Source organism: Ovis canadensis, chromosome X (genome assembly GCF_042477335.2).
Source record: "Ovis canadensis isolate MfBH-ARS-UI-01 breed Bighorn chromosome X, ARS-UI_OviCan_v2, whole genome shotgun sequence".
Classification (NCBI taxonomy): Eukaryota; Metazoa; Chordata; class Mammalia; order Artiodactyla; family Bovidae; genus Ovis; species Ovis canadensis.
Genome location: NC_091727.1, coordinates 57,061,064 through 57,081,448, shown reverse-complemented (window position 1 = coordinate 57,081,448; position 20,385 = coordinate 57,061,064). Strand labels below are relative to the sequence as shown.

Below are 20,385 nucleotides of genomic sequence, written 5' to 3'. Positions count from 1 at the left end.
GCCAGGACATGGAAACAACCTCAATGTCCATTGATGGATGAATGGACAAAGAAGATGTGGTATATATATATATATATATACAATGGAATAATACTCAGCCATAAAAAGGAATGGATTTGAGTCAAGTGTAGTGAGGTGGATGAAACTAGAGCCTGTTTTACAGAGTGAAGTAAGTTAGACAGAGAAAAACAAACATCATATATTAATACATATATGGAATCTAGAAAAATAGTATGGATGCACCTATTCACAGAGAAGAAATGGAGACACAGACATAGAGAACAGACTTGTGGACACAACAGGTGAAGGAGAGGCTAGTACAGATTGCGAAAGTAGCATTGACATATATACAATATCATGTGCAAATTAGATAGCTCGTGGGAAACTGCTGTACAACTCAGGGAGCCCAGCCTGGTGCTCTGTGATGACCTAGAGGGGTGGAATGGGAGGGAGGAGGCTCAAGAGGGAGAGGACTGATTCACACTGATGTAAGCAGAGACCACTATAACATTGTAAAGCAATTATCCTCCAGTTAAAAAAGAAAACTCCGAGCCCAGATGGCATCACTGGAGAATTCTACCAAACATTTAAGGAACAAATAATACCAATTCTACACAAATGATTCCAAAATACTGAATAGGATACTTTCCTATTTATCTCATTCTATAAAGCCAGAATTTCCTTGATTCCAAAACCAGCTAAAGATCTTAATAGAAAAGGAAATTATAGTTCAATAACCCTCATAATATAGACACAAAAATTCTAAAGAAGATTTCAACAAAGTAAGTCCAACAATATCTTCCATCATGACTAAATGGAATTTATCTCAGTAATGCAGGGCTGGCTCAACATTTGAAAAGAAACCAATGAAATTCACCATATTAACAAACTTGAAAAAAAAAAAAAGACCCATATGATTGTCTCAGTGCAGAATGCTTTTGCCCAAAGATCAGGAACAAGACAGGGATGTTCACTTTTACCACTTGTATTTGACATTGTACTCGAGGTTCTAGGTAGTGTAATCAGGCAAGATAAAGAGATAATATGCATCCAGTTTGGAAATGAAGTAGTAAAACTGTCTATTCACAGATAACATGATCATTTTCATAGAAAGTGTGATTAAATCTAATTAAAAATTACCCAAACTAGCAAGTGAGTCTACTGAAGTTGCAGAAAACAAGCTCAATGTAAATAAATCAGTTGTATTTCTATATACTAGCAACAATCAAAAATTGAAATAAAAACCAATTTACAAGAGCATAAAACATAAGAAATATATAGGGATAAATCTGAAAGACAAAGTAAAAGATATGTATATTGAAAACTACAATATATTGCTGCTGAAAAAATTAAGATCTATGTTAATGGAGATATATATTGTTCATGGGTCTGAAGACTCAAAATTGTTAACATGGCAATTTCCTTCAAATTGACCTATAAATTTAATGCCCTCCTAATCAGTTCTTTTTTTGTAGAAACTTACAGGCTGATTCTAAAATTTATATGGAAATGCAAAGGACCTAGATTGCAAGAATTCTTATAAAACTACATCATAGCAGCATAGTATCAGTGTAGATCAATGTAACAGAGTCCAGAAATAAACCCCTACATATACAGACAACTGACTTTAGGCAAAGGTATACAAGCAGGTGGATAAGAGCCAGCAAAGGCCAGGATGACCATACCCTTACCAATTCATTGCCTAATTGCTGGCATATGTGCCTAAGAGGAAATTTCCTGGAGAGAATGAAGTCCAAAACCAGATGAGCTTTCTAGGCCACATGAGAAGCCTGAACAGCATCAATAAAGACTGAAAGCACAACTACAAATTTGAATTCTGTTGACACGGAAAGGTAAATTTGGAGGCTTCTGTATATGGAGGAGGGGGAAAGGGGCAACTCCTTTGGGTGATGGAGCTGCCAAGAACCTTCCTTCCTCACTACTGCTTCAGGTGAACCATCCAGATATGCCAACACTAAGTAATTACTATCTGAATATATGTGTCTGTGCAACAACTACATGGGCATGAGTAGTATCTGAAGGGGTTTATAGATTGTTGGAATCAAAGTTCAAAATTATATACTTTATCATTGAGATTTACATGAATGCTCCTTTGCAATCAGGTAAACTTCCTTTGTGTTTACCAGACATTGATTTAGAAAAATTCCCTCTCAGGGTATTTATATTCACAATCTACTTGTGCACTTATTGTGGTCTCCTATTGGTTAGGAACACCAAAGAAAGGATCCCCGTTTCATCTGTAGCCTGAATCTCCAGCCTCACTGACCTCTGCAGTTGCCAAGCATGTCATGGCCTGCCAGCTTCCATGCCAGCTTTCATGATGTTCCTTCTGGGAGTGTTCCACCTCACACACATGGGTACTGACACCACCTGCACTTACACTTGTGCATGGTGGTCATGGGGTTGCTAAGCTTCTCCTTGAGCTAAGGGATTCAATGGAACCAGCAGATCTATAAGTCAGAGATGTAAAGAAACAAGCAAAGGCAAGAGGAGCTGCAGAAAGACACAGGTTTACTGCCTGAATACCTTGCCAAGGGTGTGATGCTGGACATGTTAAAAATACTCTCAAGCCCCTATTCCTTATGTAGGATGTTTTCCTAAAGAAATCATTAAGGAAGTGGGTGGGGTAAGGATGTTTGTATGGATGATAATCTAGAATGAATGTGTGAGACATACATATGGAACTATATGAACTAAAATGGCAAAAGAAGTTTTTAATGAATGCTTGAGTTATAAGGTTGATTCTTAATTCTCCTCTTTCTGATTTTATGGACTTTTTTTACAAGCATACATTATTTGAATAATATTGTTAAACCTTATTACTCATACGGATGGCTAACAAACACATGAAAAGATGCTCAACATCACTCATTATTAGAGAAATGCAAATCAAAACCTCAATGAGGTACCACTTCACACCAGTCAGAATGGCTGCGATCCAAAAATCTGCAAGCAATAAATGCTGGAGAGGGTGTGGAGAAAAGGGAACCCTCCTACACTGTTGGTGGGAATGCAAACTAGTACAGCCACTATGGAGAACAGTGTGGAGATTCCTTAAAAAATTGCAAATAGAACTACCTTATGACCCAGCAATCCCACTGCTGGGCATACACACCGAGGAAACCAGAATGGAAAGAGACACATGTACCCCAATGTTCATCGCAGCACTGTTTATAATAGCCAGGACATGGAAACAACCTAGATGTCCATCAGCAGATGAATGGATAAGAAAGCTGTGGTACATATACACAATGGAGTATTACTCAGCTGTTAAAAAGAATTCATTTGAATCAGTTCTGATGAGATGGATGAATCTGGAGCCGATTATACAGAGTGAAGTAAGCCAGAAAGAAAAACACCAATACAGTATACTAACACATATATATGGAATTTAGGAAGATGGCAATGATGACCCTGTATGCAAGACAGGGAAAGAGACACAGATGTGTATAACGGACTTTTGGACTCAGAGGGAGAGGGAGAGGGTGGGATGATTTGGGAGAATGACATTCTAACATGTATACTATCATGTGAATTGAATCGCCAGTCTATGACGCAGGATGCAGCATGCTTGGGGCTGGTGCATGGGGATGACCCAGAAAGATGTTATGGGGAGGGAGGTGGGAGGGGGGTTCATGTTTGGGAATGCATGTAAGAATTAAAGATTTTAAAATTTAAAAAATAAAAAAACTAAAAAAAAAAAGAAATATAATATGTAATGAGAATGAAAAAAAAATAAAAATAAAAATAAAAATACAAATTCAGATACTAGCATCCATCAAAACAGCAGGAAAAAAACCTAATATTATACACAACAATTGCAAGGGTAGAAGAAAACAGGGCTTTGTATATGCAAGTTGGAGTATAAATGGCTTCTCATTTCTTTGAGTCATTTAGCAATACATATTAAAAACCTTTGAATGCTTACTTTCCTTTCATCCAGCAATTCAATTTACAGAAATATATCATAAGAAAATATGAGAAAAGTATGCTACAGCACAAGTGTGTTACAGTACAAGTTCATTCCAAAACAACACTAAAAAAGAACATGAACAAATCAATATAAACACATACACACAGATATAATCACATGTCTGCTTAAAACAACCATAGACTACTAGAGTGTTCTACAGATCTATTTTGTACTATTTAACTTTCATTAATGGATATCATTCTATATCAATACCTGTTAATTTATCTAATTCTTCAACTTTCATGGTCTAGTTTTACTGCAATTCATAAGGGCAAGTACATCACTGAACACACGGGCACTTTCGAATTTTCACTTTTGCAACTGTTATGTATTTACTGCAGTCTGCTTGGCCGGATATACCTTTAGGATGAGTTCCAAAAGGCAGATTTCTGGCAAAGGGTGCTTAGAGCACTACTAATTGAGAGACACTGAGAGTATTAGGAGTTTCTCACAAACCTCTAAACCTGCTCCCTCCCCACCATCTAAAATAGGATGGGGATGGGTTGCACGAACTGCTGGGGCTCAATAGACATCCTGTAATACACCCCAGTTGCACCCTCTATTGTTCTCTCTCTCCAAGGCTGGCTGTTGGGATTTCCGCCAACTTTGGGTGAGGGTAATGGTTGTTGGTAGTAATGCCCCCAGGTCTGGCCTACCCCTAGACCCACAGGGCTGGTACCCTAGGACGGAAGAAGGCCAGAGTACCCCCTACCACCATAACCTCACCCTGGAGCACACACCTGTAGTCAGTATGTAACCCTGACTCTTTCCCTTCTCCAGGTACAGGAAATGGGTGGGGTCATCATTTCACCCACTGCATAGCCACAGCTGCCGCCTCACCACAGCCTTGTGTCTGTACGTTCTGTTCACAGCTGGCCCAGGTAGCATTTCCCACATTTCTCCAATTGAGTTTCTGGACAGTCTGCAGATAGCTAACCTTTGACCCATGTACCACCTGGACCTTGAACTTGACACCTGCTCCACTTCACACTGGGTACAGTTGCCAGTTCCCATTCTTGATAATCATCTCTGACTGTAGCAAATGGATGAATAAAGGGTCTTTTTTCCCCTCTGCTAACCTGAGGAAGGGCTTCCTTGGTGGCTCAGATGGTAAAGAATCTGCCTGCAATGCAGGAGACCCAGGGTCGATCCCTGAGTCAGGAAGATTCCCCTGGAGAAGGAAATGGCAACCTATTCCAGTATTCTTGCCTGGAGAATCCCATGGACAGAGGAGCCTGGCAGGCTACAGTCCATGGGGTCACAAAGAGTTGGACATGACTGAGCAACTAACACTTTCACTTTCAACATGAGGAAGGGAAGTATGGAGGGACAGGAGGGGATGCCTTGTGGCTCCCCTCAGTGGTCCCAGAAACACAATTACTGTGAGGTTGGGTGACTTTATACTGGGATTTAAATAATGACAAAGACCGTGGGACTGGCCAATTCTTCATGACTGAATTATTTATAAGGAGCAGGTATCACCTGTGTCATAGAACAAAATCAAATCATATCTACAGTCATCACAGTGATACAAACAAGGGCTTGGGAGTGCCCGACTGTCCTTGGTGAGAGTACTTGCTCTGCACTAATACTGCTTGAGGATGAGGTTACCCAGGAAAGCTTGCAGCACTGAGCAAGTCAACGTTTCTTTTTCAGTTCAGCCTCCAAGCTCTCACACAGAAATGGCCCCAACTTTCCTCTAACTACTTTGCAGTGTCATGGAGAAACTTGATCCTAACTCAGAGAAGATAGCTGCTGCATATAGGCAAAATCCCAAGGTAAGGAAGCTGGGCTGCAGATAGCCTTTCACGGAGATAAGAAAAGACTAAGAGTCAATGAAAGCACTTTGCATGAGGAGAAACTTAAGACTGAGGTCAGCATCCACAGTTTATGCTGATTAAACAATGTGAGAACTCAGTGCTTCTTAATAAATTTTTATTTCATACACATAAAAATCTGAGTTGTAGAAGTAGCTCCTGCATGTGTGTGTGCTTAGTTGCTCAGTTGTGTCTGACTCTTTGTGACCCTTTGGACTGTAGCCCGCCAGGGTCCTCTGTCCATGGGATTCTTCAGGCAAGAATATTGGAGTGGGTTGCCATGCCCTCCTTCAGGGGATCTTCCCAACCGAAGGATGGAACCCTCGTCTCTTTTGTCTCCTCCACTGCAGGTGGATTCTTTACCTGCTGAGCCACTGGGGAAGCCCTTGAAGTAGCTCCTGATTAGATATTAAAACTGATGATCTCTAACTGGTGAGATTAAGGAAGAATCATATATTTATACTTGGCTCTAAATAAACTGTATCTTATTTGTATGAGAAGATGAGGGAGAGGGAGGGACAAAGGGTGGGATGTGGAATTCTATTTTTGCCACAGGGGATCTTTCTAATTTTCAAAGAATATGTGCTTCTCTAAAGGTAACCTGTAGGGCCCAGGAACTGTCCTGGACATACAAGTACAGAAAAGTTTTTTTTTTTTCTTTTGGAGGGAGGAGGGGTGGGGAAAGCAGGGAAAATTCCTTCCTGTCCTGTAGGTACTCATCTACCTTTGTTCACCCAAAGCAGGAACAGTGGGCTGCTGTCCTCCTCCCTTCCCCTCACCCCACCTCTTCCCTGAGAGGAGAGGACCAGCCCACCTAAGTGATGTTGAAATCCACCCAGGTGCACCAGGCACAGAAGACCTATAACCCCGAGGGCTGAATTTTATCTGCTGGGTTACCCTTGGAGAACCAGATGTCTTTGGAGCCCTGGAAACTGTTGACTTCAGAAAAACAAAGAATATTTACTGTCTGAGAGGAGAGTTGGTGGTGATAGTGCTGGTAAACTTCTCCAAAGCCTCCCACTTCTACTGGGATCAAGTTGCACACAAACAACGCTACATAACTGGCTGTTTCTAGTTAGTAACAATGCGAGCGGCACCTCTATGACAGCAAACGTTTAGTATTCGTTTTGATGGGCAGTCATATCTCAAATGTGCCTCAGTTTACTGATATATCAAGTCTGTGACCATGCATTTACAAATTAAGCTGCTTTGGAAGTCCCATGTATCTAGGTCTTTGTTCACATGCAAGGTAGTTACCTTAACACAAAATTCCAGAACAGAAATGTTGGGTCATAGGACCGCTTAAGGCTTTAGTTTTATTTGGATTTATCAACACATTTCTTACATTTTCTGGATCCCTCTCATGCTTAAAAATGCCTTTGTTCTCTTTCAGATCCTAAAAGCTTTCACACCCCTCTGGGGAGACTAAAGACTCCCTTGAGGGCCACCGACAGCTGCACTGAAAGAATTTGGAACATTCAATCAGGGTTGGGAATGTTCAATCAGGGTTGGGAATGTTCTAGACACAGGACTGAAAGATTTTTGGTGTAGAGAAAAAAAAGAAAAACCCCTTTTGGGACTGGGATGTAACACTCTTTCAGGTGGGGCGGAGCCTCTACCTGGTCAGAGAGGGCTGTAACCATGGCCCACGTGACATACACATTACTGTACCAGCGCGGGGGAGTTACCTTGCACATCTCCGAGGCTTGGGCTTGGCAGGTGGTGGTGACTCTGCAGAGGTCCTGTTTCGGCGGCAACGAAAGGTAGGTAGATTATCATTCCCTTTCTGATTCTCCACCAGGTGCTCTGCTGTCACACTTGGTTTGTGAACAGATATTAATGAGTGACTGTGAGCAAGGGGGATCTGGGTGGGTGGGTGCAATACCTGGCTTCCCAGGAGGAAGATCCTCGGGGGGTCGTCATTGTTCTCTTTACCAGGCATCGCGGCTATGGCCCTTTGCAGTGGGGCAGAGCAAGGGAGAACGGTGGGCCACAGAGGGGAGAGAGGCAGTTGAAAGTAAAGCGAGTCTTGGGGGCATTACTTGAGATATCTGAGCCCTGGAAGCACCAGAACTGGCAACAGAACACATATTTGGGAGTCATCCTTTTGGAGACGGGGGAACCAGCCCACGCGGCTCACGGGAGACAGAGTGCGCAGGCCCAGGGTTGCGTGCCTTCCCGTCGGCCCTTGCGGTGAAGCGTGTGCAACACGGTCTGGGTGCCAAGCTTTGCGTGTTATGTTTTAGCATCTGGATTCTTTCTACCTGGCTGAGACTCACCAGGTAGGTCCACAGATCAGTCCTATCTGGAGTTTAAGTGTGCGTGCATCTGAGGGGGAGCGAGCGGGCTTTAAACTGGCCAGGCGGTGTGGTCTTTAGTCTCTTGAGGAGGAAGGTCCTCGAGGTCGTCGTCTTTCTCCTCACAAGTGTTGCGGCCGCCATAGCTCTTGTCCTAGTGGTGGGGGAGTCGGGTGGAGTGGGGTAGGGGAGGGGTGGTGGTGGGTGGGAATGGGGGATGGGAGGCAGGGAGGAGGAAGGGGGTGGGCGGCAGAGAGCAGGGGGTCAGATGAACGTGGGGCTAGCCATGGGGGTGTTATTTGCTATATTTGGGTCCTGGAGGCACCGGAACTGCTGACAGAGCACCCATCAGGGAGTCTTGGGGGGGCGGGGCGGGGGGACGAGGGGGGGCGGGGGACGGGGGGGGGCGGGGTCGGGGGTCGGGGGGCGGGGCGGGGCGGGGCGGGGCGGGGCAAGGGTGTAGGCCAGGCAGCTCACGGGAGAGAGTTGCTCACTTTCCAGTTGGCCCTTGGCGTGAAGTGTGCGCAAAGCTCTGCGGGTCGCGTCTTAGTGTCTGGGTTCTTTCTACCTGGTTGAGACTCGCCAGGTAGGTCTACAGATCTGTCCCTCTGGAGTTTAAGTGTGCGTGAGTGTGAGAGGGAGCCACTGGGCTTCGGGCGGGTTGGGCGGTGCGATCTGTGGCCTCTGTGGAGGAAGGCCCTTAAGTCGTCATCTTTCACCTTACAGGTTTTGTGGCCGCCATACCTCTTGTCCTGGTGGTGGGAGAGAGGGCGGTGCACAGAGGAGGGTAGGGGATCAGATGAAGGTTTCGAGTCTTGAGGGTGCTATTTGAAGTACCTGGGTCCTGGAGGCCCTGACACTGACGACAGCACAGAATCCAGAGTTGGAAATGGGGAGCTGGACGTGGTCGTATATTACAAAATCTTTCCATATTCAAGGGTTAGAGAGTGAGATCGAATTTCTTTAGTAAGGTCATGCCTTTTTTTTATATCAAGTACTTGAAGGTCCTTTCTCTGCCAAATTGGCTGTGAGAGAAACAAAGGGGTTTGCAGACAGCCTTATTTGATGTTATTAATAACATTATATTGTAATAAAAAAGAATTTCCAACCAGCTTGGTAATAGTCCAGTATAGTCTTTTAAAATTAACTACATTCTCCAGTTCACCATTTTCTACTTTCAGTGTGAAATATGAGTGCACGAGTAAGATCAAGATCTAGAGGAAGGGGAGATGGTCAAGAATCTTCTGATACTGCTGAAACTGTGGCTGTAAGTGCTTTGATATCTTACTTCCATTAGCAGAAATTAATAAAAGAAAAAAATTTAAAGTTTAACCAATATAGATCTGTTGTACAAAGGGCTATCTTGCTGAGAATAGTTGAGTGATGAATCTCATGACTGAGATATTGAGCAAGGAGACTTATGTTCTGGTATTGCCTGCATATGTATATTGGTATGAGCCTGGAAATCATCCCTATGACTTCTCTATTGTGGTTATTAATAAATAACACACAGTCTAGAAAAGATGAAGATGGTTTCCAGAATTACTGGTCCTTGTAGATAACTCCTTTCTTAGAGTATTTTCTCTATAGGAAGAGTAACTTTGTTAAGACTACTTACATAGAAACAGAAAAAGCCTCTTCAGATTATTGATTAGTTACCTCCATGTAGCATGTGTATTTGTGTTTTCTCTTGCCATAGTATTAATAACAGTACTTTTTATTTGCCCCTACTCTCCCCCCCAAGGCCCGGAAACTAGGTGGCAAAAAATCTCAGCGCAAGGAACCACCAGCTAAGAATGTAGAGGTGGAACCTGGACAGGAGAAAGAAGGAGGAGCGTCTGTGGTTCAAGGTAAAGGGCATGGAAGGACAATTTGTATTTCATTTATGATGTTTTACTAGTGACAGGTATAAAGGGTTCCCTGAAAATTGGCTGGAAACCTGTTTGGTAAGGAAAAGATATATTTTTCAGCTGACTGCAGTCCCTCTCTGTGATAAGTTTTCCCTCCTTCAGCATTTTACTCACCTGTGTTTTAATTTGGCATGCTTGGGAAATGTATTTCTTGCCAAGGCCCTAAATTGGCAAATCAAAGGAAGCAACAATAAATTTTGACAAAATTATACCCTATTTTACTAGTTAAACTTGATCTTTTTGGAATGTTGTTTTCAGGGCTTCTGAAGTCATTGAATCAAAAGTTTAAGCAAAACTAGATATATTTTGGTTAGCTCTTAGATTGTAATTCAAATTTATAATGCAGAGAAATAAGAAATGTGAACCCCTATTGTAGTTGCTATTAAAAGTCTTGAATATTTTTGTCTTCCTGAACCATAATCTAGTTATCACATATTTTCTTTACTTTTTACTTAGAAAAGTTTTAAAAAGTACAGAAAAGTTGTAAGAAGGCACGGTGTACTTCTGTATCCTCTTTACCTTAATTCAGCAATTGCTAATATTTTGCCATATACTATCCTTGCTTTAGGTATTAATATACATATTATTATTGCCAAACCATTTAAGAGTAAATTTCAAATACAGCTCTTTACTCTCTAATTCAGTAAGTATCTCCTAAAAACAGGGATATTCTCCTGTGTAACCCAATACAGGGATCAAATCAGGAATTTAACATTGAGAAAAAAATATGTAGTCAGTTAGCCTAGTGATAACCAGTTTTGTCAGTTGGCCTAGTAATGTTCTTTATAGCATTATTTTTTTTTCCTGACCCAGGATCCAGCCCAAGACTACCCATTGCATTTAGTTGTCATCTCTTTTTGTACTCCTTTAACCTGGAAGCATACCTCAGTATTTGTCTTTCATGATTAACATCTTTTAAAGGCCAAAACCAATTGTTTTCATAAACTGTTCTTCAGTTTGGGTTTGTCTTATTTTTAAAGATTTCCCCCTCCCCCCACTCATTTATGAGGCTTCTTGGTGGCAGGTAATAACCTGGGTGCTGAGGATATAAATACAAATAAGAATGATTTCTGCCTTGAGTTCACAAGCTTGTCAGAGAAATTCATGTAAACAGTAGCTGATCTAATGAGTGCAATAATAGATCTGTATATAGGTTACAAAGGAGACAACTAAGTTTGTTTTAAACAGTTTTAGAAAAAAGATTCATAGAAGAGGTAACATATGGACAATATAACTTCACTTTATAGCAAAAATCTTTAGTGCTCATTACATTTTTATGTATCACATTTAGGGTAATGCTAACCTCCAGTGCTTTATTTAATAGCATTAATTTATAGTTTGCCACTTGTAGTAATAACTCTCTATTTATATCAGAACCTGAATTGGAAGGTTCCCGCCAGGAACTGGATGTGGAAAAGGTTGAGGGTGAGCTTGGAGATGGCCCTGATGTGAAAGGGAAGATTCCACCTAATGTAGTGCCTGCTAAAATTCCGGAAGGAGGTATATTTGTCTATTAAGAATGCAAGTTGTGGAATGGTTGTTTTCTGCAATATTATTATACTTTAATAACAAGTTGTACATATAGAGATTATTTGAAAAGTAGTTCAGACACAAAACACTGTATGAGGAAAAAAATGAATTGTCAGGTCCATGTTGTTGAATTATAAAACATGAAAGAAAGTATTATTACTTTGGAGTGGAAGTCCTTTTAAACCCAAGGCAAGTTATCAAAAACTTCTTAAAGTACATAAATTAACATATTCCCGTGCTAATTGGATATCTAGGCAATACAATAGTATTTTTTTTAATTTTCCAGATTTTTCTCAAAAATCATTGTCTTTTAAATGCCAAAAAATATAGATGTGTATGTTTCTGCTTTTCTAGGTTGGTTTGCTGTTTTTGTTTTTTTTTTTTTAATTTTGAGCCTTGCTGAGAAATGGTAGTATTTTCCTTCCTATTTTAATGTCATCTGTCATGGCCATGGCTTAAAACTAGTATGACCATCTAATTTTTATCATCCAAACCGGGGTACCCTTGAGAGTTAAAGGGAGTGCCGTGACTACTTATTCCAGGACAACAGGTGTGAATGGAACAAAATGCCACCTTACTTTATATAGGCTATATAATGGTTGAGCTAAATTAATAAAATACTTTCATATAAAAGAGATGAACCAAATGGAATGCTATTCTTTGCCTTCTCTTTGAAAAGTTCCAAGTATGACATTATTAACACACACACACACACATATATATATATATATATATATATATAAAATTAGAAGGATACATGAAGTAAATGTATTTGAATAACACTGGGTTTGCTTGATTGTTTTACTTCTCAAAGTTTTTGGTTAATTTTATTTTAACTGAAATCACTGGCAGTTTTTGCTCGTTCCTTAAATTTTCTTTAAATAGGCTAGTAGGATTTAATCTGTTCTGAGCTTGATTAATCTGTTTCTTCACACCACCAAAAAGAATGATACATTAAAAAAAATTAGTGCTCATATGCCTGAAAATGTTCATTAGCATGGAAGCATGTGCAGTAGTCAGGGTTCTGGTTTTAGTTTCATCTTATAAAACCCAAACTGTAGTGTCTTGTGTACCTTTTTTATTATCTAAGTAAATTTCTAAGTAACTTACCACTGTTACATTTATGTTTTAGGTGATGGACAGTGAGAAGTTAAAAAGAAGACAAACTGAAGCCATGCATATTGTTACGTTGATTATTTGGCTTAATCAGTTCTCTCAATAAAAATCTGCAGCTTTATGGAAAAAATCATGCATGTCTGGTCTAGTCTGTTCCTAGGAAGTTGATACTATTGTAAGTGGTATCTCAAAAAGATTCTTCATGTTATGTTTAGAGCTGGTCTGTAGAAGTGCTGTTTATTTTGTGTGTGTGTGTGTGTGTGTGTGTGTGTGTGTAATGATTTTGTATCTGGCAACTTTGCTAAACTTACATTAATAGTTTATGTCTACTTTCTTTTAGATTTTCTACATACCCAATCATACTCTATACAATTTTGTTTCTTCCTTTTAAATCTTTCTACTTTTATTTCTTGTCCTTACCTTATGACACTGGCTGAACCCTTTGAGTATAGTGTTGAATAGAAACGATGATAGTGGACATCTTTGTCATATGCCTGACCTCAAAGGGAAAATTTTCAATGTTCTACTATGATGTATGCTACAGGTTTTTTAAATTAGATCTCTATTAGATCAAAGTTCCTGTTTATGCCTAGTTTTCTAAGAGTACTTACCATGGATATTGGTTGAATTTTATCACACACTCATTCTGAATCTATTAAGGTGATCTTGATGTTTCTCCACTAATCTGTTAATGTGGCATTCCTAGAAAACAGTTTGCATCATGATACAGTGACCCTTTTCTGTATTGTTGGATTCCTTTTCCTAATGTTTTGTTCAGGATTTTTGCATCTTTATGAGTTAAATTAGTCCATAATTTTTAAAATATACTCTCCATATTGGGTTTTTATATCAAGGGCTATCCTGGTTTTATAAACTGAGTTAATATAAATAGCCTCTTTTTCTGTTTGCTGGTAGAATTCATCTAACATTGGAAATATTTCTTAAATGTTTGATAGAATTTGTCAGTGAGGCCATTTGGGCCTGGAGTTCTCTTCTTAGGAAAATTTTAATGATTCAGTATCTTGGTTTCTATTCTTAAGTCAGTTTGGATAAGTTTTATTTTTATGGGACTTTGGCTATGTTATCTAAATTTTCATTACAAAAAGTTGTTCATAATAGCCTCCTATTATCCTCCTAATGTCTGCAGAATCTGTAGTGACACTGCCATTTTCATTCTTAGTACTAATAAATTGTGCCTTCTCTCTTGCATTTTTATCAGCCTCACCAAAGGCTAACTGATATTTTTGACTAGTCTTTTCAAAATAAAACCAACTTTTGGCTATACTGATTCTGTCCTGTTTCATTTTTCGCCTTTATTATTTCTTCTTTATCTATTTGCTGTTCCTTTCCTAGCTGCTGGAGATGTTTAGCTTATTAATTTTCAGCCTTTTAAGCATATACTTTAAAATTATAATTTTCTCTTTAAATGGGTCTTTCGTTACTCAAAATGTTCTAATTTTATTTCTGATTTCTTTGGATTTTGGATTACTTTTAAGTGTTAACTTTAAACATTTGAACACTTTCTTTTTGTTACATAGCACAAATAACTGATATAACTGTTTAGAAGAGACACAGCTAAAACACAAAAATTCAGAAAAGTTGAAAGTAAAAGGATGGACAAATGATAACTCTACACAAAATAACTAAAAATAGGCTCTAAGATAAACAGGCATTACTAGAAATAAGGGACACTTCATGTAGAAAAATTGAATTTATTGTAGTTTAACAACAGTTTTAAATATGAATCTAATAGCATGGCTTCAAAATATAATAGATGGGCAGAGCCAACAAGGAGAAATCAGTAAGGCTATATAAGATTTGTACATAATTTGTTGTTGTTCAGTTGCTCCGTCATGACCCACTCTTTGCAACCCCATGGACTACAGCATGCCAGGCTTCTGTACTACCTCCCGGAGTTTGCTCAGATTCATGTCCATTGAGTTGATGATGCCATCCAATCATCTCATCCTCTGTTCCCCTCTTCTACTCCTGCCCTCAAACTTTCCCAGAATCGGGGTCTTTTCCAATGGCTATTTGCATCAGGTAGTCAAATTATTGGGGCTTCAGCATCAGTCCTTCCAATGGAAATCCAGGGTTGATTTCCCTCAGGATTGACTGGTTTGATCTCCTTGCTGTCCAAGGGACTCTCAAGAGTCTTCTCCAGCACCACAGTTCAAAAGCACCAATTCTTTGGTGCTCAGCCTTCTTTATGGTCCAACCCTCACATCCACACATGATTACTGGAAAAACCATAGCTTTGACTATACGGACCTTTGTTGTTAAAGTGATGTCTGCTTTTTAATATGCTGTCTAGGTTTGTCATAACTTTTCTTCCAGGTAGCAAGCATCTTTTAATATCATGGCCGCAGATACTGTCCACAGTGATTTTGGAACCCAAGAAAATAAAATCTGTTACACATTGTACATTATAATTAACAGATTTTATGACAGAAAACTCAGTATTCAACAACATATTCAATACATTATTTTTGTTGCAGTTATTTATAAGAGGACATACACTGCTTTTCAGTTCTTTGAAATTTGTTGAAATGTGTTTTATGACCCAGCATGTGGTCAGTTTTTGTAAAAAAAAAAATTCCATACATGCTTGAATGTATATTCATTGTTGAACATGAGTGGTGTACTCTGCGTAACTTCATATTCCTGTTCTTCACTTACACTTCACAAGATTATTGTGCTGTGGTCCCCTTACCCTGACAAGGCAAGGAACCCTTGGGCAATGGCTTCAGTCTTGCTGCTTTCCTAACTCTCCATTCGGCCTGTAGGAAACTAGTTCATTCTTGCCATACCTGCAGAGTGGTAGTAGAGCATGTTCCTAGACCGTGGTTTCTTTTTTCTCAGCTGTCACTGGCAGCTCTGCAAGCCTTTCTCTAAAACCACTAGGCAAAGACGAGGCTCCTGTTTCCAGGGGAAATATTTCAAGCTCTAAAAACTTGGTCATCGCATTTCATTCTGGTTACAGCACTAGAATGGGTCTCTGATTTTCTACAGCTCAGTGAACATACAGATGGTGAGATGCCAGTCTTCCTTTTTAAATATGTTTCAAGTGTCTTTGAGTGGATTGTTTAGCTCCCAATTCATTTGGTTTCAAATGGGGTGGGTAACTTACCCTCTCTCTAACCTAGTGCAGAGAGGATTTCTTTCACACCAGCCCTCACTGAGTTGACAACTCACAATTTAGGTACATTATTTTCAACAAATCCCTGTTTAAGGATTTTTTTTCCTTCTTTTTTTTTCGGTTGTGCCATGTGGCAAATGAGATCTTAGTTCCCTGACAAGGGATTGAACATGCACTCTGTGCAATGGAAACATGGAGTTTTAACCACTGGACAGACCTCTAGGGAAGTCCCTGAGGAGTTTTCAAACTTACACTAATCTTGTTTTATGTAGACGAGTTAGCCTAGCAGGATGAGAAAACGTATCAGTATTATCCCTTGCTCTTTAAAATGTTGTGTTAATTGCTTATTGCCCTGTTGTCAGTAGGAGTTTGGATATAATGAATTTAGTAAATTTGGAATTCAGGATATAGATAGCATTTGAAGCCATGAATCCACAGGAACGCACCTGGGTAGAGATTACATAGAAGAGCGCTAGAGGCAGAGCCCTGGAGCACTCTACAAAAGGCAGAACCTAAAAAAGGCTGCCAGAGAGGAAGGAACTAGGTGAGGTATCAAAATCTTAAGGAAATAATAAGTGGTCGGCAATTTAAAATACTGGTGAGAGGTCACACAAGAAGGGTAAAAAGGAATTCACTGTTAGTTTGGCAAGACATGTCACCAGAAACCTTGATAAGAGCCATTTTAGTGGGAGTTATGATAGAGAGGAAAGCCTGATTGAAAAGAAGTGAGAATGGGAGGTGAGCAAGTGGAGATAGTAATTATAGAAATTAATTTTTTATTGAGGTACAGTTGATGTACAATATAAATTTCAGGTGTAAAATAGTGACTAACAATTTTGAAGGCTATGCTCTGTTTATAGTTATAAAATATTGGCTATATTGCCTCTGCTGTAGAATATATCCTTATAGCTTATTTATCTTATACATAGTAATTTGTACCTCTTAATCCCCTACCTCTATCTTGCTCCTCCCCCTTCCCTCTCCCCACTGGTAATCATTCACTTTCTATGTCTGTGAGTCTGTTTCTGTTTTGTTATATTCACGTTTGTTGTATTTTTTAGATTACACATAAGTGATATCATACAGCATTTGTCTTTCTCTAACTTGTTCCACTTAGAATAATACCCTCCAAGTCTATCCATGTTGCTGCAGATGACATTATTTCATTCATTTTTATGGCTGAGTAGTATTCCATTACATATATATTGCTATAATATAAATGGAGTAATATTCCATTATAATGTGGACTTCCTAGATGGTGCTAGTGGTAAAGAACCCACCTGCCAATGCAGGAAACTAAGAAATAGGGGCTTGATCCCTCGGTTGGTAAGATCCCCTGGAGAAGGGCATGGAAACTCACTCCATTGTTCTTAATTGGAGAATCCGCATGGACAGAGGAGCCTGGTGGGCTATGGTCCATAGGGTTACAAGGAGTTGGACATGACTGAAGCGACTTAGCACACATATATTTTATATATAATGGAATATTACTCAGCCATTAAAAATAATGAAATAATGTCATCTGCAGTAACATAGATGTACTTGGAGGGTCCCCAGTAGCTCAGTGGTAAAGATCCTTAGAGGTTATGAGGCTCAGAAAGATTATGAAGTGCTCTTGTTTGCACCTGCCATGTATATTTCATGATAAAAAATGATAAGATGTTTATATTTTCCCCACAATGCTGATTTTGTGGTTTCTTTGAATATCTAATTTGAATATCAAATGTTTCTAGCAATCTCTTTTTCATTGCTGGGAGCCCCCTTCTGCCTGGTGATCTAAACACTTGCTTAGTTGGCCTTTAGGGTAATCCAGCAGTGCTATTGGTCCTTCAGGCTTTTACCCCTCCCAGTCCATCACCATGTATTGGATTGCTCTAAGATACAAAGAAAGTTTAGTTGCTCAGTCGTGTCCGACTCTTTGCAACCCCATGGACTGTAGTCTACCAGGCTCCTCTGTCCATGGGATTTTCCAAGCAAGAATATTGGTGTGGGTCGCCATTTCCTTCTCCAGAGGATCTTCCTGACCCAGGGATCGAACCCAGGTCTCCCATGTTGTAGGCAGATGCTTTACTGTCTGAGCCATCAGGGAAGTCTAAGATACAAGGAAACCCAATACAACCTGGACCCTATGCTCAGTTTCTACATCTATCCTCTGGGAGCAGGAGAGAGGTGCCAGATGGTTGGAAAGTGTGTTAAATTAGGTGCCTATGAAAGCAGAGAACCAATTTTAGTGTTTCATCACACACCAGAAAGGGCAGGCATTTATTGGAAGGATACTGGGGTGCTTCAAGGGATGGAAACAAGAATTGGCTTAGGAAGAGGAGGCACCGGGCAACTCTGGGGACCTCGGGTGTATAGGAACCAGCATTCTACCCTCTTTAAGGGCTCATGACTCCTGACAACCAACTCCAGCTTCTGACCCCGGGAGGCCTAGGCAGTACCCCCTACCTGGAGGAAGAGGCCAGGAGGACAGGTGATGTCCATGCCAACCAGGGAGAACTCAGCCACAACATAATGGAGCAGTACAGTCCTACAGGCAGGACAGTGTGTACTGGGCCAAGGGCTCAGGCACCAGACTCTTCCTGGAACACACTGTCTCTGACTCTCTGCTTCTCGTGAGACTCATCCTGACACCTGCCCTGGGCTGCGGGCTTCCCCTATGGCTCAGCTGGTAAAGAATTTACCTGCAGTGCAGGAGACCTGGGTTCGATCATTGGGTTAGGAAGATCCCCTGGAGAAGGGAAAGGCTACCCACTCCATTATTCTGGCCTGGAGAATTCCATGGACTGTATAGTCCATGGGGTCGCAAAGAGTCAGACACGACTGTGCAATTTTTCACTTCACTGGGCTGCCCTCCCCGGGACCAGCACCTACAGCTGCCTCCCAGCATCCCCAAGCTGCCCAAGACCCAAGCCACTTGCTCTGGGCTCAGTCTTCGTGAGCACCTTGGTGCTGCTCCCCATGGCTCCCAGCTCAGCACAGCCGTGCCCTGAAGATGCATGGCCGCCCCTCCCCCTACACTGGCGGCTCCACACATGGAAGCTGGTTCCCTGCCACTCCCACCTGCTGCCTGGGCTGGGCCTCTGCTGGGCTTGAGGGTCTTGGGACAGTGTCCTGTAGTTCAGGCCCCTCTCTCAGCTGTAGGGGAGATGCCAGCAGCAGGCCTGGCCTTGTTGTGCCTTGTCCATCCCGCCACCCCTGGGGTGGCTAGCTCAGTGTCTCCTGGGCCAGAAGGCTGGCTGCCAAAACCTCAGCCCACCCGTGGCCTTGGGAGCCCGAGGGAAAGGTGTAGGGGAGGCGAGGAGCAGGCACGGAGTGTGCAGAGCACCGATAAGATGGGCATGGGATGTGCCCCTTGGGGCCCAATGGCCTTGGGAGCTCTGCCCCTCTGTATCTGGGGTCCAGGCCTGCTCCAGAATGGAGCTTCATTCTTATGGGGCAGGGCAGAACCTGGGGTGGGCAGGGAGCCTCAGACAGGGATGGGAACCTGCTCAGCCTCAGAGATGCTGGCTGATCACTGCTTCTGCCAGCACTCCTCACGACTCGGCCTCTGGGGGGATGTTTCCCAGCCCCAGGGATGTTTCTGGACTAAGATACCCCTCTATCTCTGGCCCCGCAGTGCTGAGGGAGGATACATGGACAAAGGGAAGGACAAGGAGAAAAGGGTTGTGTATGTGGGTGCAAAGCCTATACTCCAGGAATACTGCATGAGCTATAAGATAATCTCTCCCCAGACGCCTCTGGTGGAGTGCAATGGACAGAGACCTGGATGAGAATCAAGAGAACTGAGTTGGCTTGTGGTTCTGCTTAACAACTGTGTATCTACTTGTAAGATGTAGACAGATGAGCCTCTTTGAATGTCAGCTTTGTTGCCTGTAAACGAGATAATTCTGACATCACAGGGATTTTACAAAGATTGAGACGAAAATGGCAGTGTTCAGAGAAGAGTTAGGCCTGTTGTAAAGGCACAATGGATGTTGGATGTATCAAAACCTGTTTTCTAGAACCAGAAATAGAGGCCAGACTACACTAGAAGTAAGGGCCAGCCACCTGCAGTCCACCCACAGACTTACCTCACTCCCTGGCATATCTCACCATACCCTGCAGCCTGTCAACTCCCTTCCTCTCCAATACTCACTGTCACCTGGGGCTTCAGCACACCAGACCACACTACTTGCTCTCCAGTGCACAGGAGAGTGCAGTCAGTATCACATCCACCGCTTATAAATGAGGTCTTCAGGAATAGTGGTCTCAGCCTGCATCTGATAATCCAAGATGAGGTGCTAAGCTGAGCTATATGTTATGGAGCAATGTATGGGATGCAGTCCCACGTGTGTGTGTGTGTGATATACATATAAAATCCACTTTCATATTCATTTAATATGATTATGGAAGAGTACAAAATTTTCATTTCTATGTAAATTTTTGGAGAAGAACCTAAGAAACTTAGTAGTGGTTATCACTAGGCAGTGAAACTGGGGTGGTGGGAAGGGAGACAAGGAGACTTAAAAAAATTCTTACAAATCATTGTCATTTGAATATTTTTACTATGAGCATGTGTTACTTTTATAATACAGAAAAC

At 41.3% G+C, this 20,385-nt stretch overlaps 1 protein-coding gene across 1 annotated transcript; it reads left to right on the top strand.

Moving 5' to 3' along the window:
- Positions 1–9,052: 9,052 nt before the first annotated feature.
- On the top strand, positions 9,053–12,794 carry PAGE4 (PAGE family member 4). The gene is made up of 4 exons (XM_070289593.1): positions 9,053–9,375; positions 9,853–9,958; positions 11,393–11,518; positions 12,681–12,794. Exons 1-4 carry the CDS (start codon positions 9,298–9,300, stop codon positions 12,692–12,694), a joined length of 324 nt encoding a protein of 107 aa, XP_070145694.1. The 5' UTR covers positions 9,053–9,297; the 3' UTR covers positions 12,695–12,794.
- The last annotated feature ends 7,591 nt before the right edge of the window (positions 12,795–20,385 follow it).